Source organism: Schistocerca serialis, chromosome 3, assembly GCF_023864345.2.
Source record: "Schistocerca serialis cubense isolate TAMUIC-IGC-003099 chromosome 3, iqSchSeri2.2, whole genome shotgun sequence".
NCBI lineage: Eukaryota > Metazoa > Arthropoda > Insecta > Orthoptera > Acrididae > Schistocerca > Schistocerca serialis.
Window position 1 is genome coordinate 353,564,744 of NC_064640.1, and position 24,935 is coordinate 353,589,678.

The 24,935-nt window shown below is 42.2% G+C and overlaps 1 protein-coding gene across 3 annotated transcripts in view; it reads right to left on the reverse strand.

The window, feature by feature from the left end:
- The window catches only part of LOC126470160 (potassium voltage-gated channel subfamily H member 7-like), a 1,327,516-nt gene that overhangs the window by 808,566 nt on the left and 494,015 nt on the right, over window positions 1-24,935 (reverse strand). For all 3 annotated transcript variants that reach the window (XM_050097785.1, XM_050097784.1, XM_050097783.1), the window contains exon 3: window positions 22,559-22,708. In XM_050097785.1, the coding sequence (XP_049953742.1) occupies window positions 22,559-22,708 (150 nt within the window). The remainder of the gene's footprint in view (window positions 1-22,558; window positions 22,709-24,935) is intronic.

The window sequence follows — 24,935 nt, forward strand, 5'->3', positions numbered from 1 at the left end:
TAATCAAGGACGCGTCTCAATGTGTCTGTTTTGTAAAAAAAACCAGGTGAATGGTATTGACCTCAAGGAATATGGTTGAACGAACTTTGTACATATAATTGTTTTAATGTAGAGGTTATCATTTATTGTTGAATCATCAACTAAAGGTTAGTATCTATTGCGTATATAAATGGAAACATTAGTTAATTGACTTCGAATTTGAAAACTTCTGAGTGAGATAGTGAAAATATTAGTGTTTCATTTAAGAAGCTGTCATTTGTTATGGACAGATTAATTTAAACAAATGTATTTAAAGATAAAGAGCTAATTAAATAATAAAATTATCTTGTGAAAAGTATTTTTTTATTTACCACTTGAGCAAAATAAGAAAAAAATTATTAAAATATTTCTCATACTGGATATGTAAACAACTGTTATTATTTTGTTTCTAAAATATGTTTTTTGTTGAATGTATTCGTACTAAACCTAATGGTTGGTTGCAAACACGGGAAAATTAGGAGCACATATAACCAACCACACGACGTGCACTGAGAGCCAAACCAGATGAACAGTCAATAACGGGGGACGCAGTTGGCATACGCGCAAGTGACGACTGTCGTCAGGGGGAACACAGGGGAAAGATATCGCCTAGGACCAGCAAATTCGGCCGGGAGTAACTGCGGTTCAAGCAAATTAATGTGTCAGTGATGTGGGCTCTCACACAACAACCTTGAATCGTAACTGCTTATAAAAAGTGGTGTGGGGAACGGCAACGCACCATGATGGAGCAAAGAGAAATAAATTTGCAGCGTGAATTGTGTATAATTTGTCTATGTATTGGGACGTAATGGGGCACATCTGTCTATTTTGTGTCTGTTTAATGTAAATTGTGAAAAAATGCTCCAACTGATTTCTTTGCGATGACCAACTATCCGCTGGGAAATGTGTACAAACTGTTTTTATTGTTTTCATTAAATATTGTAACAACGAATAATATTTTACTGATGATGTTAGCAAATTTTATATATATAATTAATACTCAGAAACTTATATTTATCGTGTTAGGTATTTCAATTGAAGTGCTATGTTTCCTATGTTATTTGAGATATGTGGTTCTAAACTTGAAAGAGTAATTATCTTTGAATTTTATCTGCCATGCTCTCGTAAAATTAAAGATTCTATTAACGCAATTAATCGGATCCCAGCCGGCCGGTGTGGCCGTGCGGTTAAAGGCGCTTCAGTCTGGAACCGCGTGACCGCTACGGTCGCAGGTTCGAATCCTGCCTCGGGCATGGATGTGTGTGATGTCCTTAGGTTAGTTAGGTTTAAGTAGTTCTAAATTCTAGGGGACTGATGACCACAGATGTTAAGTCCCATAGTGTTCAGAGCCATTTTTGAATCGGATTCCAAAGGAAACCTGTTTATTAGCTGCATATTTAACGATAGCTCACGAGCGGCTAGATTTTGTGTTTAAAACTTCTGATAACGAAATAGTATAAACAATTTGATGGACAAACGAAACATGTAAAATAACTGTCTCAGAAAGAAATAAAATTATCTAATTCTATAGGCTGCTCCCAAGGCCACGCTCTCAGTGTTTCCAAAATCGGGATTTGGTTTACAAACCTCCAATTTTGAAAAGCCATTACCGAGGGGGATGTGTAAGGTACCCTTTATTTTCTTATCACATTTTATTTCCCTTATTTTCCTAATTTACACTGTATGTCGTGTCTGCAGATATCAGTAGCATTTAGTGCGCCCAAGTGGCACTGCAGAATGCAGCATCAGATTAGAGTTCTCGCACTAGCTGAAGTAACCGCTGGACCATTTGGCGCTGTCAGCAGACGATAAGGTGATGCTAGTGGCTAACCGTGATAAAGATACGTACATCAGCACAGGCTACGTAGGGAAACCACAGCCATTCCGGTGCGAAGAAAGTGATGTTGGTCAACAAATATTTACTAATAAAAGCCACTTTTTCCATCACAGTTATTAGGACAAGCATACCAGTCATAAGCTCTTTCTTACACCAATATTACTACGCAAGAAATCAGTCGCTTAGATAAAAAAAATGATAATGTTTAAACTAACGAGGTTCTACGAAAAGCTTCAATGATTGTAAGAACGTGATCTCGATTGCGCGCCATGCCCGCCAGTCTCCAATAGGGTGTCTTCTGAGAGAGTTCTGTCGTAAAATCACGCTCTCTAAAAGCGTTATGTTTTGAATTAATAAGTGATCTGCTGTTTCATTACTATCAGTTTGCCATGTTTTAGCAAATGAACACATCATAATGGTATTTACAGAAGTATTTCAAGTAATGTAGCTACCAGCATCGTAACTTAGAATTACAGGGTGTAGAATTGCATTTTCCAAAGAATACGATGGCGCAGTTACAGTTTCTGCGATAGACATCAACCACGAGAATTTGACGGCAAACGGATAGGAGGAAATCCTACGCGACGACTCAGTACGATAATTCGAGGACAGATCATCTTAATTCCTGCAAATGTCGAATGTAAATGCCGGCCAGTCATAATGTACGCCTGTTATACCATCTTGTACGGACTCGCTAGCTAGACTATGACATTTCAGCAGGTTTAGTAATGTGAGGGGATCTTGCATCCTCCTACATAATTTTGATGGTTTTGCCTTACCGAATTCGGAGGAGCGTTGATTCTCTGCTCGTATTTTTCCACATTCATACTTTGCATGCCTGAATGGAACATCATGCTGGGAACTTCAGTTCGCATCTTAATTACAAATGACAGACAATACAACATGTGCATATTACCGAAACATTGACGCTCCTTTATTTTGAATGGATGTGTTTGTCATACCAAATGCATGCAACTATGCACACCCAGGCGGACGCTCTTCGTTTAGCTTTGCAGTGGCAGCCTGGGAAGACAGCTGAACGTTATTTTCGAAGTCAGCTACGGTGGCGTCAAATCGGCGCGACACGGTGTCACCAGACGTGGCCGCACGTCTCAAGGCGTGGAGTCGCGTGGTTGGCCGTCTCGAATTCGAGCGTTGGGAGGCCATCTGATAGTAATATGGACAGGCATTGTAATATGGACTGAGAAAGTAATATGGAGAGACATTCAACAGACCAGCCAGGATTTAGCAAGCACAGACTGTAAGTTAACGTCTCTCCATATTACTGTCAGCAATACATTGTGTAGTGGTGACTGGGATAGAATTGGCAGAGTGTTGCGCTGTACTATCACAAAGCGTATGTTGACAACGTCTGGGTGTTGTGTGATGTCTTTAGGTTAGTTAGGTTTAAGTAGTTCTAAGTTCTAGGGGACTGATGACCATAGATGTTAAGTCCCATAGTGCTCAGAGCCATTTGAGCCATTTTTTTGACAACGTCTAATAGACAGAAGGGGAAATTTGATAATTTTCAACCTAACAAGACGATCCACCATTTAGGAGCTTCCCGCACGGTTATCAATTTATTCGGACGTTCGTTATCTGACTATGAGAGATCTGTGCTTTCCAAAGGTGGAAATTTTGCCATTAGCTCACGAGCTGTGCCCACAGAAGAAATAATAGCCAGTGTAGAAGCAGGCATTCGTATTGTGGTCACGGTTACGGCTGAAGAAATCCGTAAGGAAGCTGTAAGAGTATTGTCTCGCGGAAAGCCTCCAAAAACTAATTTAACTGTGGGTGAGAGGTATGCCATAAAACGCCTGAATGAGGACGATGTTATCGCTCTCCCCGCTTACAAAGGAAATGCAACGGTTGTTTTGAATGTGAGCAGCTATTATAGTAACATTAACGACTTGCCCGCTCGGCTAGCCGCTCGGCACGAATCCACCCGGCGAATTAGTGTCGAGGTCCGGTGTGTCGGACAGCCTGTGGATGGCTTTTGAGGCGGTTTTCCATCTGCCTCGGCGAATGCGGGCTGGTTCCCCTTATTCCGCCTCAGTTACACTCTGTCGGCGATTGCTGAGCAAACACTGTCTCCATGTACGCGTACACCATAATTACGCTACGATGCATTTAGGGTTACACTCGTCTGGTATGAGACGTTCCCGGGTGCGGAGCGGGGGGGGGGGGGGGGGGGGGGGGCGAGGGGGGGGTCGGAGGGCGCCGCGCAATAACCCCGGTTTCGATGTGGGGCGGGGATAGGGTGAGTGGACTGATGTATCCTGTTGTGGGGTTGTGAACTACTGAGGGCTACGGCGGGGACGAAGCCTCTCCACCGTTTTTGGTCCCCGGTTCAATACACAATACAAGATTAACGACTTACTAGATCCGAAAATATATAGGAAACTAAGTAAAGGCCCCACTGACAAAGATCTTAGAACTGTTACGCGGTTGATAAACAAGTCCTCTGCCGCACAGAGCGTTCAGAAAAGTCTGTTCAGTTCAGTCGTGCTAGCACCAAGACTTTGAGGATTGCCGAAGGTGCACAAAGAACATGTTCCTCTAAGGCCTATAGTGAGTGCTACTGGTTTGCCCACCTATTAGATTGCCAAGTTCTCGACAACATTGTAACGACCGTATGTGGACCGATCGGATTCGTATACCAAGAATTCGGCACATTTTATCAGTACATTAAACGGCACAGTGGTAGAGTCGGTGGCCATATTAATTAGGTTTGATGTGGTGTCGCTATTCACTGTGGTTCCACTCAATGAAGTGTTGCAACCGTTGAATCGGATTTTTCCTCCCGGTGTAGCAGGACTATTTAAATATTGATTCACAACCACGTGTTTCAAAGGGAACGATGAGTCCTATGAACAAACGGACGGTGTCGCTAGGGGGAGCCCCTTAAGCCCAGTTATAGCGAACTTCTTTATGGAAATATTCGATGAGCACGCATTGGAAACTGCGAAAAAGAAACCGAATATTTGGTTTCGTTACGAGGATGATACGTATGTTTTGTGGCGGCATGGCAGGGAGGAACTGGATAGTTTTCACAAACATCTGAACGGGATTAATCCAGGATCAATCAGTTTACCATGGAGGAGGAGGAGGCAGGCGGAAGGTTAAATTATTATGAAGTGCTAGTTCTTAAGAAAGATGGCAGCTTGGGCCTCACGGTTTACCGAAATCCCACGCACACAGATCGTTCTCTACACCGGGATTCGGAACACCACCCACAATAAAAGCGATGCCTCAAAAAACGCTGGCGGATATAGCAAGGAAAATCTGCGAACCAGAGCTGCTTGACGCAGAATTAAAATATCTCATCAGTGCATTGCTCAAGAATGGTTATTCGTTCGCTGAGGTGAAAGAGCGTTAAGACCAACGCGTATAAATCATAGCGATCTTCAAACGCCGGTGAAATCGAAAGGTTTCCTGCCATTCATTGAGGACGTGACTGACCGCGTTCGAAAAATCTTGAAAAAGAGGAACATTGCGGTAATCTACACACCCACACGGAAGACATAACATCACCTAAAATCCGCCAAGGATGCTCGCCTATCATTGGAAAAATCTGAAATTTATAGGATTCCGTCTAGTTGTGGTGTGTTGTACGTGAGTACTACAAAAAGAACGGTCAAAAACCGACCAGAAATGCACAAGGGCAACTATAGAAGAGGGGAGACTGACAGATCAGCCGTTGCGGAACATGCTTTGGAGCCAGAAGACTACCACATTCATTTGATTGGACTCAAGTACTGGCAGCCACAAGCGGATACCATGAAAGGCTATACAGAGAGGTCGTAGAGATTGTAAAACACAACAGCAATTTCAGTAGGAAGGAGGAGGGCGTGAAACTGAGCCTGGGTGTGAACCGAACATTCAAAGAAACTACGATCCCCTTTCAAAATGTCCTCCGCAGAAGGGGACGAAACGTCGGGTTTTAAGGTGAAATCCATTCCACAACGGCATAATAGCCCGCGACATTTTATTAGTTCTGACATTTTCGGCCGAGAAAGTTTCCTTTTTACTAAAATGATACTGTTTTCTGCCAATAGTGTGAAAACTGCCACGTTTAATAAATTTCCACCACAGAATGTCTCCAGACTTGGGCCAATCAGAACACATCTTCTTTACCAGTTTACGCTAGAAATTCCCGTCTGATGTCAGTAGGTGATGGGCAAATCTGTGTCTATACACTTGTGCCTGACCATCGTGACGGGAACTCCGTGAGTCCCACAGCATAGGCCCAGATACTCCAAGACTTGTGATTTCTCACCATTAATTATTTGTTGGCAACCAGCACTTGAGACTACCGCCCTCAGCCTTCTACCGAGCCGAACCGTACCGAATACCGCAAACCCTGCATCAGGCCGATTGACAGGGGAGTTCCGTGACCCTTGTCAGGTGGCTGCTAGACACAGGTAAGCCAGAACAAGGCCTCTGAATGCCGTGTGAAGCCCTTGCCCATCTCAGAGTTCTGTGCGAACGGGCGGTTTTCACCGATTCTTGTAAGGGAACAACAAGCCTCGACTGACAACCACTGCAGTTTTATAAAATACATTCTCTAGCATTAAATAATACTTTTAGCTTGATGAAACTAAAGTGTCCTGCCTATCGCCAGTCGTGAACGGGGGCAGACGAATTTAGCGTATAAATGGAAGGAGACAAGCCAGACGGCTTGTAACTTTTCAGTTACAGTTATACATATTGGTAATAGCTAGTTTTCAGACTTACCTAGATAAAGCATTACAACACTTGTGTGTATACTACGATGCACTTAAAGTGAGACATTGCGTATCAGCATTCTGTACTGAGGCAAATCATATCTTGACAAATAGGTCAGATCTTAATATATGATGGCTATTATCTTTACACTTCCTTCAAAAATCTAACATGTACAAGATGACCCAAAAGTTTGTTAGTATTTAAAAATGCAGTAATTCACAGAAAAATAAAGGTAGAGAGGTATAAGTTGATACCCATGCCAGAAATGAGATGGGGTATCACTGAAATTAAAAACGAGTTGAAAAACTCACCAACATATGGCGCTGAACAATAAAACGTCAATGACAACGCATGAGAATCGTGTATAAAATGAGCTGTAGTGAGAGAGGGAGTCAGATCATCCGTAGCCTGGCTGATAAGCACCTGCTGGAAGGTACCACTTTCATACAAGATGGTGCTTCACCCCATATTGCAGCTCGCATGAAAGATGTCTTTCGCACATCGTTTGGTGAGACCTGCGTGCAGAGCCGCCATTTCCGTTATGGCCTCCCAGGTCCACAGACCTCAATCTGTCTGATTATTGGCTGTGGCGTTGCCTGAAGTTGCAACTCTACCGCGATCGTCCGACCTCATTAGGGATGCTAAAAGACAACATCCGAAGGCAATTTTTCATCATACCAACTGTTACACTATGTAGTGCTGTTCACTGATCAAAATTGGCTCTCGATTACGGATTTTGTTGATGGTTGACGGTCGACATACGGTGCATTTGTAATAAAGAACATCATCTTTTCTAAAATTCAATTGTTATGCTAATTAATCCTTTGGTATCATATGAAGCACCCTCCGTTGGTCATTTTATGAACTTTTAGTTTTCAATAAAACCCCATGTCATTTCAAGCATGTTTGTCAATTTTTACCTCTGTACCTACGTTATTCTGTGAAGTACTGAATTTTCAAACGTTAATGACTTCCTGGGTCACACTGTAGTACACAGCTCCATATCATCCGCTAACAAGTGTGCTTTGCGATGTTGGGATTAGCACTCGATAAATAATAGGTACATTGCACTAAGCTAGTCGTGACTCGATTCTGCACTGGGTTGCTCTGCATGGAAAAATACCTCATTTCGTTAACACCTATAACATAGCAACTATAATTCGTTGCATAGATCCATATCTCATATTACAGTGGTTTACAGATACACTAAAAAAAGCAGTATACGCAGGATGTAATTTGGAATTGTAATAGAAGATGGAGAGCTAATTAAGTACTACATATAAGGGACAGATAGAACCACATATGTGTGGTTTAATAGCATTTTAAGCTACATAGCGTAACCTATATAGTGTATGGGTCACACGAAGCACATAAGCACAAGTTGTCAAACAAAATTACGCAGCCATATAGGAGGGAGGTGACTTCTACATCTACAGCTACGTGATTACTCAGCTATTTGCAATAAAGTGCCTGGCAGAGCGTTCAATGAACCACCTTCAAGCTGTCTCTCTACCGTTCCACACTCGAACGGTGCGCGTGAAAAACGAGCACTTAAATTTTTCTGTGCGAGTCCTGATTTCTTTTATTTATCGTGATGATCATTTCTCCCTATGTAGGTGGGTACCAACAGGATGTTTTCGCAATCGGAGGAGAAAACTGGTGATTGAAATTTCAAGAGAAGATCCTGTCGCAACGAAAAAAGCCTTTGTTTTACTGACTGCCACTCCAATTCACGTATTATGTCTGTGGCACTATCTCCCCTATTCCGCGATAGTACAAAGCGAGCTGCTCTTCTTTGTACTTTTTCGATGTCATCCGTCAGTCCCACCTGATGCGGATCCCACATTGCACAGCAATACTCCAGAATAGGGCGGACAAGCGTGGTGTAAGCAGTCTCTTTAGTAGACCTGTTGCACCTTCTAAGTGTTCTACTAATGAATCGCAGTCTTTGGTTTGTTCTACCCACAACATTATCTATGTGATCGTTCCAATTTAGGTTATTTGTAATTGTAATCATCTGACGACATTACAAGACGGCAAATGACAGCATCATCCGCAAACAATCTAATGGTTCAAATGGCTCTGAGCACTATGGGACTCAACATCTGTGGTCATAAGTCCCCTAGAACTTAGAACTACTTAAACCTAACCAACCTAAGGACATCACACACATTCATGCCCGAGGCAGGATTCGAACCTGCGACCGTAGCAGTCGCGCGGTTCCTGACTGAGCGCCTAGAACCGCTAGACCACCGCGGCCGGCAAACAATCTAAGACGGGTACTAATATTGCCTCCTATGTCGTTAATATAGATCAGGAACAATAGATGACCTGTAACACTTCCTTGGGGAACGCCGGATATACTTCTGTTTTACTCGATGACTTTCCGTCTATTACTACGAACTGAGACCTTAATGACAGGAAATCACGAATCTAGTCGCACAACTGAGGCGATGTTCCATAGGCACGCAGTTTTGTTTGAAGACGCTTGTGAAGAACGGTGTCGAAAACCTGGAAATCTAAAAATATGGAATCAATCTGACATCCCCTGTCGATAGCACTCATTACTTCATGAGTATATGGAGTTAGTTGTGTTTCGCAAGAACGACATTTTCTGAATTCGTGCTATGTGTCAATAAATCGTTTTCTTCGAGGTACTTCTTAATGTTCGAATACAGTATACGTTCCAAAGCCCTACCGCAAATCGACGTTAGTGATATGAGCCTGAAATTCAGAGGATCACTCCTACTTCCCTTTTTGGGTATTGATGTGACCTGAGCAATTTTCCAGTCTTTAGGTAGGGATCTTTCTGTGAGCGAGCGGTTGTATATAATTGCTAAATATGGAGCTACTGTATCAGCATACTTTGAGAGGAACCTGACTGGTATACAATCTGGAATGGATGCCTTGGCTTTGTTAAGTGATTTAAGCTGCTTTGTTACACCGAGGAAATCTAATTCTATGTTTCTCATCTTGACAGTTGTTCTTGATTGGAATTCAGGAATATTTACTTCGTCCTCTTTGGTGCAGGAGTTTCGGAAAATCGTGTTTAATAACTCTTCTTTAGTGGCACTGTCATCAATGACTTCACCGTTGTTATCGCGCAGTGAAGATATTGATTGTGTCTTGCCACTGGTGTGCTTTATGTATGGCCAGAATCACTTTGGGTTTTCTGCCAGATTTTGAGACAGAGTTTCGTTATGGAAATTATTAAAAGCAACTCGCTTTGAAGTACGCGCTATATTTCGAACTTCTGTAAAACTTCGCCAGTCTTGGGGATTTTGCGTTCTTTTAAATTTGGCATGCTTTTTTCGCTGCTTCTGCAACATCGATCTGACCCGATTTGTGTACCATGGGGGATCAGTACCATCACTTATGTGGTATGTATCTCTCAGTTGCCGTCGATACTATCTCTTTGAAATCATTCCACAACTCTTCTACGCTTACATAAAGGAATGCAAGCATGGATTAGGTAGGAGTTTGCTTCTCTAACGAGCCATCAGAACACTTATCCAGTCAGTCAATGGTTCCCACGTGGGATCACAGTCATCGATAACATTGCATTTCGCTTGGTGTTTTTTCAGTATGTATCACTTTACTCCGCAAGGTCACAGCTGTCTATAAGAAGTATGAGAAGCATGTAGCAATGCCAGAGGGCCGTTACGAATTGCAGAGGATGGATGATGACCACTGGAACCTAGACGCAGGTAAATGTAACTACTGCACCAAAATAGGTGCACTAGGTACGCTGTTTATGATAAATCACTGACGGCGGAAAAATACCGAGTAGCAAGCGTCTGGACAAACGAAGATTGTAACAGACGAATAGGATGCCTTGCTGATGGAATCTTATCCAAGAAAAAGCCTTGAATTGCAATCAGAGTGTCTGACTCTACACACAAGGAAATATTAATAAAGTTGAAGGAAGGGACAGTTACTGGCTGATATGAGACCGAAAACTAGGGTCTTCCGATCTTAGTCTCGCACAGTCGACTGCAGTGCTGTGGTCCGCAGTTATTAATAACCACATATCACTCTGAAATGTATGCCGACGTCGCAGAATTAATGTAGACCTGTTCTACAGCTTTTGCGGAATGACGTTCACTGTATCGTAATGTGGATACAGTGCGGGAGTGAAAAATGTTCCTATGGTCTCGCAGCCTGCGTCAGTAATCATTGTCGATGAAAGGTGCAAAAGCACGAGCCTGGTGGAACCGGTTGGTTACCTTAATAGACATGAAAGGTGGGGATTAAATGACGGAAGTACTCTCTACCACATTTCATAAAACTGCAGGTGATTTTCAGTACAGTACACGTTAGCATTATCTGTGGCTACAGTTCCGCATCGTCTAATGTCCTAAACATTCCTCCGCTGTTAGGGAGGAAGACTAGGCCAATTGACGAACGCTTTGGCTTTTGGAGAATTTGGACACTCTTGTTACTGATATTGGTGACATAAGTTACATCGAAAATGGCATGTTCCTAAGCAAGGAGAATTTAATTGTGCCTACACAACTACAGAGCCGTTTTGTGACGACATTATGGTAATCAAGTCGACTGTCAAGGACGGCAGTAGCACTCACTCCGTCTTCAGGCCACAAGTGACCCATCGGGACCATCCGACCGCTGTGACATCCTCAGCTGAGGATGCGGAAAGGAGTGGCGTGTGGTCAGTATACCGTTAACGCTGTCATTACGATGGTTTTCTGTGACCGGAGCCGCTACTATTCGGTCGCGTAGCTCTTCAGTTGGCATCACGAGGGAGTGCACTCCGAAAAATGGTAACAGCGCATGGCGGCCCGGACGGTCACCCATCCAACTGCAGGCCACACCCACCAGCGCTTAACTTCAGTGATGTGACGGGAACCGGTGTATCCACTGCGGCAAAGCCGTTGACAAGGACAGCAGTAGCTACTGTGAAATACCTGGAGATGGATCTAAAATAACTAACACTACGCGCATGCGCACTGTCCATGTAATAGAAGACATACAATACTTGAACCAAAATCCCATTCCTCTCTCGAATAGTGCGTGGAAGAAAATGAATAATGCGACAATGCGTGTGTTACCACCTCAGCAGATGTCTGGATGGAGAAACAATTAGCTGATTCAAATGCAGATCTAAATTGTAAGCTGAAAACTAAGCTGGGAGTTATTAAGACTACACTGAGCAAACATAAAGAGCTTTTTCTGTGTGCAAAGGTATATGCTAAAACTAATAAAGCTGTTGTACCCAGATATTTGCTATCTTATTGAGAGGGAACTAAGCTGTGTCCAATTAAATTTGCTGCTGTGAGAATTATTTGGAGAAGTATTAATCCATATTTCCCAACAGTCCTGCCATTAAAAATGTCCCAGGAAAACAACAATGTTCGTGAATTTAGTTTATTACACCAGTTTTTTAAATAACCGCACTGTTTACTTAAAAAACTGGTGTAATAAACTAAATTCACTAAATAACCGCACTGACCCACTCATGAACCATGGACCTTGCAGCTGATGAGATGGCTTGCGTGCCTCGGCGATACAGATAGCCGTACCGTAGGTGCAACCACAACGGAGGGGTGTCTGTTGAGAGGCCAGACAAACGTATGGTTCCTCAAGAGGGGCAGCAGCCTTTTCAGTAATTGCAGGGGCAACAGTCTGGATGATTCACTGATCTGGCCCTGTGACATTAACCAAAATGGCCTTGCTGTGCTCGTACCGCGAACAGCTGAAAGCAAGGGGAAACTAAAGCCGTAATTTTTCCCGAGGGCGTGCAACTTTACTGTATGGTTAAATGATGATGGCATCCTCTTGGGTAAAATATTCTAGAGGTAAAATAGTCCCCCATTTGGATCTCCCTGCGAGGACTACTCAGGAGGACGTCGTTATCAGGAGAAACAAAACTGGCGTTCTACGGATCATAGAGTGGAATGTCAGATCCCTTAATCGGGCAGGTAGATCAGAAAATTTAAAAAGGGAAATGGATAGGTTAAAGTTAGATATAGTGGGAATTAGTGAAGTTCGGTGGCAGAATGAACAAGACTTCTGTGTCAGGTGAATACAGGGTTATAAATACAAAAGCAAATAGGGGTTATGCAGGATTAGGTTTACTAATGAATAAACAAATAGGAATTCGGGCAAGCAACTACAAAGAGCATAGTGAACGCATTATTGTGGCCAAGATAGATACGAAGCCCACGCCTACCACATTAGTACAAGTTCATATGCCAACTAGTTCCGCAGATGACAAAGACACTGAAGAAATCTATGATGAGATAAAAGAAATCATTCAGACAGTGAGAGGAGACGAAAATTTAATAGTCACTGAGGACTGAAATTCGATAAAAGGAAAAGGAAGAGAAGGAAAAGTAGTAGATGAATATGTAATGGGGGTAAGGAATGAAAGAGGAAGCCGCCTGGTAGAATTTTGCAAGGAGCATAACTTAATCATAACTAACACTTGGTTTAAGAATCACGAAAGACGGTTGTATACCTGGAAGAGGTCTGGAGCCACTGGAAAGTTTCAGGTAGATTATATAATGGTAAGACAGGGATTTAGGAACCAGGTTTTAATTTGTAAGACATTTCCAGGGGCCGATGTGGACTCTGAGCACAATTTATTGGTTATGAACTACAGACTAAAACTGAAGGAATTGCAAAAAGGTAGGAATTTAAGGTGATGGGACCTGGATAAACTGAAACAACCAGAGGCTATAGAGAGTTTCAGAGAGAGATTTAGGGAACGATTGGCAAGAGCTGGGGAAATAAATACAGTAGAAGAAGAATGTGTAGCTTTGAGAGGTGAAATAGTGAAGGTAATAGAGGATCAAATAGATAAAAAGACGAGGGCTAGGAGAAATCCTTGGGTAACAGAAAAGATATTGAATTTAATTGATGAAAGGAGAAAATATAAAAATGCAGTAAATAAGCAGGCAAAAAGGAATACAGACGTCTCAAAAATGAGATCGACAGGAAGTGCTAAATGACTAAGCATGGATGGCTAGAGGACAAATCTAAGGATGTAGAGCCATATAGCACTAGGGTTAAGATAGACACTGCCTACAGGAAAATTAAAAGAGACCTTTGGAGAAAAGAGAACCACTTGCAGCATGAATATCAAGAGCTCAGATGGAAAACCAGTTCTAAGACGATTTTGACAGAGCACTGAAAGACCTGAGTCGGAACAAGGCAACGGGAGTAGACAACATTCCATTAACTACTGATAGCCTGGGAGAGCCAGCCCCGAAAAAACTCTACCATCTGGTGAGCAAGATGTATGAGACAGGGGAAATACCCTCAGACTTCAAGAAGAATATCATAAATCCAATTCCAAAGAAAGCAGGTGTTGACAGATGTGAAAATTACCGAACTATCAGTTTAATAAGTCACGACTGCAAATTACTAACACGAATTCTTTACAGATGAATGGGAAAACGGGTAGAAGCCGACCTTGGGGACGATCACTTTGATTTCCGTAGAAATGATGGAATACGTGAGGCAATACTGACCCTACGACATATCTTAGAAGATAGATTAAGTTGAGGCAAACCTACGTTTCTAGCATTTGTAGACTTAGAGAAAACTTTTGACAATGTTGACTGGAATATTGTATTTCAAATTCTGAAGGTGACAGGGGTCAAATACAGGGAGCGAAAGGTTATTTACAATCTGTTCAGAAACCAGATGGCAGCTATAAGAGTCGAGGGGCTATATTGAGCAAGCAGTAAAGGGAGTATATTGAGCAAGCAGTAAAGGAAACAAAAAAAATTTGAAGTAGGAATTAAAATCTATGGAGAAGAAAGTAAAACTCTGAGGTTTGCCGATGGCATTGTAATGCTGCCAGAGACAGCACTGGACCTAGAAGAGCAGTTGAACGGAATGGACAGTGTCTTGAAAGAAGGATATACGAGGGTTGGAACTTAAATAGAGGCAACTACTTATTCACAACCGATACAAAAGAGTTACATGTTTTCACCTGTTACTATCCTTCAAAGTAGTCACCAGCGTTGTGTAGAACCCGTTGGCAGCGATGTGGAAAGCGTAGTATACCGTTAGCAGAGCCTGTTCTGTTAATGGTGCAAACGGAGCGGTCTACTGCCTGTCGAATCTCTGGAACAGTTCTGAAACGAATGCCACGAAGAGGTTCCTTCATGTTGAGAATCAAAACAAAGTCACAAGGACTTAAGTCCGGGGAGTATGGTGGATGGTACAGTATTTCCCAATCCCATCGACCGAACAGAGCAGCCACAGCTTGCGCTGTATGGGCCCGCGCATTGTGCAAAATGATGGATGGGTTGCGCAGAAAGTCTCGCCGCTTCTTTCGCAAAACTGGTCGCAGGTGATGCTCCTAAAACGAACAGTAATACGACTTGAATCCTTGTGACTTTGATTTGATTCAGAAGATGAAAGAACCAGTTGGTGGCATTCGCTTCAGAACTGTTCCAGAGGTTCTACAGGCAGTAGACCGCTCCATTCGCACCATCAACAGAACAGGCTATGCTAACGGTATACCACGCCTTCCACATCGCTGACAACGGGTTCTACACAACGCTGGTGACTAATATGAAGGACGGTAACAGGTGCAAACACGTAACTCTTTTGTATCTGTTGTGAATAAATAGTTGCCACTATTTAAGTTCCAACCCTCGTACGATGAACATCAACAAAAACAAAACGAGGATAATGGAATGTAGTCGAATGAAATCATGTGATGCTGAGGGAATTAGATTAGAAAATGAGACACTTAAAGTAGTAGATGATTTCTGCTATTTGGGGAGCATAATAACTGATAATGGTGGAAGTAGAGAGGATATGAAATGTAGACTAATAATGGCAAGGAAAACGTTTCTGAAGGAGAGAAGTTTGTTAACATCGAGTATAGATTTAAGTGTCAGGAAGTCTTTTCTAAATGTATTTGTATGGAGTGTAGCCATGTATGGAAGTGAAACATCGACGATAAATAATTTGGGCAAGAAGAGAATAGAGGCTTTCGAAATGTGGTGCTACAGAAGAATACTGAAGATTGGATGGATAAATCACGTAACTAATGAGGAGGTATTGAATATAATTGGGGAGAAGAGGAATTTGCGGCACAACTTGACTAGAAGAAGGGATCGGTTGGTAGGACATGTCCTGAGGCATCAAGGGATCACCAATTTAGTTTTGGAGAGCAGCGTGGAGGGCAAAAATCGTAGAGGGAGACCAAGAGATGAATACACTAAGCAGATTCAGAGGGATGTAAGTTGCAGTAGTTACTTGGAGATGAAACAGCTTGCACAGGATAGGGTAGCATGGAGAGCCGCATCAAACCAATCTCTGGACTGAAGACCACAACAACAACAACCATACTGGGAGGGATATTACCGTCAAATTGTTTTGTAGCAAGTGTCGTGGACATGATACATGTAGGTGAGGATACCCACCACTGTTCTGTTACAGTATTTGTGATAAATCACTGTCGGCGGTAAAATACCTAGGAGTAATCTCAAACTGTGATTGTTCCCCTCACGAATACTGTTATTCCATAGGTCCAAAGATACTACGCTTACACAGGGGAGATGTCTTGCCCTCTTCTCCAACTAAACTTTTTCGAGAAATAGAACTGCCACAAAAATATCTAGGAGTAATGAGCTAAAACGTGTATGTCTGGCTGAAAGGATTGTGATTCATTCTCGATGGTTGGTACAGAGACTGAATGCAACATGTGTGTGTGTGTGTGTGTGTGTGTGTGTAAGAGGACTAGGAGCTCCATTACTGTTCGATTATGCCTTTGGTACTAAGTGTAACACGTATGTAACACCTGGGAGTAATCGTTTGGACACAACTAACGTAAGAGATTACATAGTACAAATTGAAGGAGGATTTTATGTCCTACTGAGGTTCATTGGTAAAATCTTAAGAAAATGTGGTTCATCATCATCCATGAAAGGAACACCTATTCGATCGATTAAAGCGTCTCACACATGTGAAATTAAAGTTACTACGAAGATTTATACTAAGCTGGTAAGCGTGTTTATCAGTCTGAAAGATGATGTATATTCAAATTTCGCGCCTGCGCCACTATGAGAATGCAAATCAGGTTTACTTTAAATACGCGCTGTAACGGTCGTGAGCGCCCCCACAGGATCTTCTTTACCATACCAACTCATCAACTTCCCACCTCTCCTCGCTCACACTGAACACCTCCAAATAACCTTCACAAGCCGTAACCTCGACTCCAGCAATCGTATTGTGTCCCCTCTTATTTCCAATCCTAGTGTGCTACCGCACCCCTACCTACACATCCCAACCTTTCACCTGCACAACTTCATCCTCTCCTAAAGAAATTTCAACCGTCTCCCTCTCCCAGACCGCGAACTCCGCATCGACATATACCCGTGCTACTAACTCTAAATCCATTCTACCCTATCAACCTCCCCTCCCCTGGGCTCATTCCTCCTCCTCTCCCCCTACCACATCTCATCCTTTTTCCCTTCCCTGCCGCCGCCCCTTCCCCCTCTCCCCTCTTACACTATCCAATTTACAACTCTCAATATCAGTTGGCCCTCTCTACTTGCCTCCCACAGCCACCCCTGTCATGTCGCCACCTTCCCAGTTCTCTGTCCTCATCACCACCATTCCCTTATCTCCCTCCACACCCACCCTTCTATTCATCTACAATCCACGTCCCAGGGTTGGTTCTTTTCTAGTCATAGTGGAGGTGCACGATGCTTAGTTTTTAATGGCCAATGTAACTTTCTGTCCTGTTCAGTGTTTTTCTAGTGTTTTTTTTTAAGTGTTTAGTGTTCAAATGATTCTGAAGTGTTTCTAACTGTGCTGTCTGTCCACATTTTTATGACTGGTTTTAAACAGTTTATGAAGACAGCACTTTATGATTTATATTTCTCCCAGTCATGTCTCCTTTTCAGTTATTTTAAATTCGTTGTACATGTGTCTCCTCGTTTTTAGCTCTAAGTAATTGTTAAGTTCTACTGACTGAAAAGTGGGTTATTTGTATCGCTGCCAACCCAGCCCCTGCCTACATAGGACAAAGGTCTGTTGTGTTTTCTGATGAAAGCTGGTTCTGCCTCAGTGCCTGTGTTGGTTAGAAGGAGGCCAGTTGAGCACCTGCAACCAACATGCTAGATACATTGGATCTATATCTGGAGTTATAGTCAGGGGTGCGATTTCGTATGGCAGCAGGAACACTCCGGTGGTTATCCAAAGCACCCTGACTGCATATTTGAACGTCAGTCTGGTGATTCGACCCGTTGTGCTTCCATTCATGAACAGAATTCCAAGGAGTGTTTTTCAACAGGATAACGCTCACCTACATACCGACTGTGTAACCCAACATGCTCTACAGAGTGGTGACAGGTTGCCTTTGCCTTTGCCTGTCCCAGCACCAGATCTGTCTCCAGTCGAGCACATATGGGATATCATCGAACGATAACTCCAGCATCATCCACAAACAGCATTAACCGTCCCTGTATTACCCGACCAACTGCAACAGGCGTGAAAATCCATTCCAGAAACTGACATCCGGCACCTGTACAACACAATGCATCACGTTTGCATGCTTGCATTCAACATTCTGGAGGTTACACCGGTTATCAATGTGCCAGCATTTCACATTTGCAATGGTTTATCTCGCGCTTCCATTAACCAGTGATCTTGCAATGTTAATCACTTAAGTACGTTACCTAGACAAACGTATTCCCGAAATTTCATTACTCTACATTAATGATGTTTTGGTACTCCGATTTTTTTCCATCGGTTTATATATTACTGTATGTGTTCACTCTAACAAACAAGCATGTCTTTCAAAATGACAGAGAGCAGCAATCTGTCGTCGTTTCCTTTCTAACTCTATTAAAGCAGATACAGATTTCGGCTAGTAACTATCCATTATCAGTATAGTATTTCAGAGTTATTATACATGCCTTAGAACGTCTACAAGTATTGATCGGGCTCCTGTTACATAACTGATAGCTGCTCTCTATCATTTTGAAAGTCATATCACAGTCATTGAGCGCATTCTACTTTCCTAAAGGAAGGTAATTTGATGAAAAAGTATGTGGCCATTACTCTATCTGGAGATTCATACGCATAGTTTGCAACCAAAATCCGTGTGTAGTTCTGTACAGGATCTTGCTATGTTAATAATAATAATAATAATAATAATAATAATAATAATAATAATAATAATAATAATAATATTTCGAACATCGAAACCGATTCCCGCAAACGACGACTGAAATTCTACGGACACATCACGAGACTACATGGCAGCCGACTAACAAAGAAAATTTTTTCGTACTTACAGGAACTGAAAACGACAACAGTCTGGATAAAACACGTCCAAATTGATCTAAAAAATGGCAAAATCTGACCGAAACACATCGAAGATCGATAAGTCTTCAGACGTAAGGTCTACAACTGGGAAATTTTATCAGAAGACAAACCCAAGGTACCTAGTAGAAAGTGGTCAGATGAATGTCGAACTAAGCATAGCGATATGATGAAACAATTCTGGAAGAACAAGAAAAATGACAGCCGCAGGTAATAATTTGCTTTCTGTGATCCTGTATAGGTCTAAACAATGTAAATAAATAAATAATGTGATTAAAATGTCATTCATGACATTAGAACGTAAGACCGACGTCATCTACCTACGTATAGTGCGAGTGTGTCCTGGTCAGCGGCCTGCTTGCGTACAGAGAAAAGTCTTATATTGTCGGTGTGTAACTGAGCGTTAGTCAGAGGCAAAGGGCTCCAACTGCTGCGTCCCGTGGGAGCCTTCTAAGGCATATGGAGGGGTTGTGCTTGCTGGCAGTGGCACAGTCACCCACTGTCTCTCCAACTGCACAAATAGGGCACAACCCTGGACACTGGCCGTTGCGCTCCGTACTCTTGTCGGCGTAACAAAATACAAGTCAGCGTGAGGGCGTGGGACTCATTGCAGTAAAAGTATGGTGCATCGTGAATGGCCTTACTCAAATTAGTCTCTGAGCCCACATTCTAACCTAATCGAAAAACGCATTATTTCCTCCAAGAAACATTTCACATAATGTCCCAGCTAATGTTACTGCCTTCGCCGACTGTCATCTTCTCACCCGGCTCCTTTGAACACCGCCCAAAGTTGCATGTTTGGTGTGTGCAGTTGTTCTAGTGTGTGTCAGCCTCGATTTCTAATGCTCTCTTGGCTACTGAGATTACGTTGTCACGAAATGCCGGAAACACTTTTGGACCACTCCATGAAAGGGTTTCCACGCCGACTTTCAGTAATAGTGAATAGATTTTGAAATATCTGCGTTGCTTTCAGATTGCAACATGTCTAATCACGAAGATGATGTTTGGTTTGTAGGGCGCTCAACCGGGTGGTAATCAGCGCCCGTAAAAATTCGCAATCTTTTCACTGTCCAGTCTCGCCATTTTCCCTACTGATGAGGACAACACAAACACCCAGTTACCGGACGGAGAAAATCCCCAACTCGCCCGGCAATCGAACCCAGGACCGCGTGATCCAAAGGCAGCAACGCTAACCACTAGACCACGAGCTGCGGACTAATCACGAAGAGTCGTGACACTGTGTACTTTGACGATGCAGTGTAGTGGCTCGGTATTTGAAATGAGTTGGAATGTCGTCAGCTCATGAACGTGCAGCAACGGCTCGCTATGGAAGAGGTATTAGGCGTGATGTGGTTTTCTCGAATGTGCCCGTCGCTTAACGGCTGAAGGAGTTTAAATGACCTGTGTGTCGGCCTGCGTGATCACGCATGCGATCACATGTAGAACAAAGAAAACGTAAGTACCATTGATGTTGCAGCGAAGTGGGTAACATTAGTGTGAAGAACTGAAAAAAATTGATATTAAGAACTGATTTGTGCCAGTTGTGGTTTGGGGATAAAAACACTTCATTGCGTTTATTAACAAAGAATTAAACAGCTATTGATAGCATCATGTAATCAAACGATAACACGCGGACAAGCGGGGCGTAAATACACGTGATTTAAAGTGAGTGCCTAGAAACACAGTTGCTTAATAACGTAATTGCTACTCCCAGATGCACTTAATAGCAGTGATCACTGTAGATGTGAAAATGTGACATCTCTGAAAACATAGCTTTTGTTGAATGACAGTACTTTAACTAGGAGTCACTTTTAATATTGATGTATCAATTAATTTCTAATTATCACCCAAACTATGAATTCAAGAACAACATACAAAAGCTGATGTGTAAACAGTTGAAACGCATAAAGAACAATTGTTGTAGATATAAGAGTTACATTAATTTTTATGTAATTTGAAGTCCGCTTAATCTTTAATTAATATTACTCCATCATTTATAAACATATTTATCAACCGGAAGTATCAATTCTATCACTGTGAAAGCGAGCTTCACACCCTATATATATTCAGTTTGGGTTCACTAATTAAGGAAAGAAAATTTGTATTTTTAATTGTAGCTGTACATGAAATAACGATAGGAACCCTATGTGCGCCTCTGGGTATGAAACGAACGGCAATTCGGCTGCCAGGGTGGTGCGGATTTCAAGACGTAGTCGAATTCCGTAAGGACTAAGAACAGTTATTATGAGGAGGCACGTATTCATGGAATTTGAGTATTTTGACATAGAAGAGTGCTGATTTTGAGCTTTTTTCATCGGCATTAACATTAGACTAACTAGGACTTTGACTGATGAAATAATCCGATGAACTTTAAATTTATTGGAAAATGGCACGGGCGTGTACTTATAATTTACCGTGAATCTCAGACTTAGCTAAAGCGTCTGTACACAGCCGGCCGCTGTGGCCAAGCGGTTCTAGGCGCTTCAGTACGGAACCGCGCGACAGCTACGGTCGCAGGTTCGAATCCTGCCTCGGGCATGGATGTGTGTGCTGTCCTTAGGTTAGTTAGGTTTAAGTAGTTCTAAGTCAAGGGGACTGATGACCTCAGATGTTAAGTCACATAGTGCTTAGAGCCATGTCGTCTGCGAACATTTTTATACCGACTGACCCGTTTCCAAGAACAACATTAGGAACTGTGATCCATAATCATCTTTATTGGAACGTTAGTTGATAGTATTATATCAATTTAGTGACACATTTTTTCCGCCACCGTTTTTGAATTTTACGACTGTTTTGGGCTACTGCGAGGAATATGGGACCACCTCATGACATAGTTGAGAGCTCTTGGCCAAGAAATAATCCTGCTGTGTCTGTAGAGTCAGCCTTGTCCGGTACCTAAGAAGTTCCGGACGCAGTTAAGTCACTTTGGGCTATAGTGTTCGCTGTCTGTAGAGTCTTCGTCAAACGCAATTGAGCCGCAGACTATCCTCCCTTAATTGACGGATATTTGGATTCCTGCTAACCAACATACCATGCGGACCGCAGGGAGCAGACACTGTGCCAAACACTGCCGTCGTATTGGAATTCAGCTACAACATAATACTGTCAAACTTTTGTTTACATGGCGTCGCCGCCAAAACAAAAATAATATAAACGGAAGGCAGAACGTATAGACGAAACGCAGTTAAACACAAGAGGCATACGTGATAAACTTTTGCAATTACTAAATTAATATAAAGCAATAAAACATACGTGCTTTAACTATATTAAAAGGTATAAAATCATTTGTGCAGTGAAGTTCAAACTGTGAGAAACACACGGCACATACTCCTATAGCTAATCAAAGGAAAAATGTCGTTCTAGTTTAGTGGATGAATTACTGAAATGGCCACACCAGCCATAAGGAATGACTGTAGTTACAATAACCACAGAGTAATAAATCATTAATAACTTCTCTTAATGATGCACGGCCCTGTGCACGAAACGTAATATTTATATTTACGTTATTTTTTTCAGTTCTTCGTGCCATAGAATGTCAATTATTTGCCCTTTCCTTGAGTCTGTGTTTACAAGTATGCGCCTTTTTCGAATGAATGTGACTATGACATATAAGTGAAATCAATTACAGAATCAAGAGAAACGCAATGTTGCAAGACTTACGCTTGCTGAGTTTGGTGTTGGCGGCCAGTACGACGTCCTCCTCAGCTGCTGGTGGGGCAGTCAGGTCTTCGAAGTTAATAATGTAAAGGCAAATGTCATCTACTTCGCTCTTGATAGGCGCTATCACCTGGCTGCATAGGAACTTGGTGCCTGCAATAGAACAGATGATTTGCATTTCAGAAACATCATTATCAAGTAGTAAATTTACAAAAATATCACATCACATGACGTCATCATACGTGGTATCACATGATATCATACGTGGTAACATGCTGTAAACAATTATCAAGCCACCAGGGAGGATGTGGTGAACAGGAAAAGAATGCTGAACGGGAAACAAGAGACGCCGAACGTTAGCATCAAACGCGTCAGCTTAAGGTGGCGAGCAGCCAGTGAATACTCGCCGAACGCTGAATACTGGGGACGGCTGACAAATACCGAGCGCCGATGTTGGATGCACGCTCTTTTCCGCATCGTCTCGGAACCAATATTCCTCTAGGAGTACTCGTCAAGCATAGGACCGGTCGCAAACATTCTTGGGTAAACAGTCCTTTGTCAATCTAATTATTCGTTACTAAATTCACTCTCGTGCGAACGTAGTATACTCATATAAGGAACAGTATCATTACATTTATCACCATTCGTATTTCACCAATAGTAATTTCCTTTCATTGGCAAAGACTTTGAATTTTTAAAATTATAATTCATCATCTGATATGAACGATTCATTTTTATTACTTACCTGTTTCTATACTGACGGCGTAAAAGAACCAGGAATATAAATTTCTAGATTTATTAGAAGACAGGTACAGGTGCACTCTTCCCCGTTCGGCAATCTTGAACTGTTTGACGCTGATCTTCTCTCAGGCCAATGACCATACTTATTTTGACTGCTTTGTATGTAACACGTTGACACTGAAATTTGATTTGCAGCACAGTTACAGCTGACTGCAAGGGAGGAAAAATTTTCATTACTGATAACAGTGTACACGTCCATGGATGAACAATTACGTTATTATTAAGCTTATCCATTACGGATATTTTAGAACCCGTGACTGTTAATTGAATTTAAATACATAAAACTGCAACCAGTCACTTTTTGAATAATTATTTATTATTCCATGACTCGGTTTTCAAACATTTTCAGGTTCATCTTCAGATGGTTTCTGGACGTTACATCATTACTTCTAACATAATGCTGGGTGCTGGCTTGCGATGGTATGGGTGGCTTTTTTCCTTTAGTGTCCATCTGTCTACTTCCATTTTGATTGCTAGCTGGTATATCACTTTACACAATTTTTCCAATGTATATTAATTTACATTGTGGCAGCGAAACTTTTGTCAGCTGGATGCTGGCACAGCTTCACTGTCACAGTGTAAATTAATATAGATTGGAAAAATTGTGTGAAGTGATATACCAACTAGCAATCAAAATGGAAACAGGCAGATGGACATTAACGTAAAAAAGCCGCCCATACTGTCGCAAGCCAGCATCCAGCGCATTATGCTAGAGATAATGATGTAACGTCTAGAAACTATCTGAAGATGAACCCGAAAATGTTTGAAAACCGATTCATGGAATATTAAATAATTATTCAAAAAGTGATTGGTTGCAGTTTTATGTATTTACATACGTTATTATTGTTGGTTACGTACTGTTTACATGTAAGTTTCTACCGATTTTTTCAGGTTGTTGATGGCTAATTACAACCTAACCGAGATAGGTGACACGTATTTCATTTATGAGGAAGCACGATGTGAAGGTCAAGCAGTAAGGCGCCTGTACGCAAACCACACTGAAGCGCCAAAGAATCTGGTGTAGGCATGCGTATTCAAATACAGAGTTATGTAAACAGGCAGAATACGGCTCTGCGGTTAGCAACGCCTATATAATACAAAAATGTTTGGCATAGTTGTTAGCTCGGCTACTCCAGCTACAATGGCAGGTTATCAAGATTTAAGTGAATTTGAACGTGGTGTTACAGTCGGCGCACGAGCGATGGGACACAGCACCTCCGAGGTTACGATGAAGTGGGGATTTTCCCGTATGACCATTTGACGAGTGTACCGTGAATATCAGGAATCCGGTACAAAAGTCTCCGACATCTCTGCGACCGGAAAAAGATCCTGGAAGAATGGGACCAACGACGACTGGAGAGAATCGTTCAGCGTGACAGAAGTGCAACCCTTCACCAAATTGCTACAGATTTCACTGCTGGGCCATCAAAAAGTGTCAGTGTGCGAACCATTCAACGAAACATCATCACTATGAGCTTTAGGAGTCGAAGGCCCACTCATGTAGCCTTTGTCGCGTCTGTAGTTTCCTGCGAGCGAATCCAGTAATGAGGTAACTCGTCCAACTTGAAGTCCTGGTGCT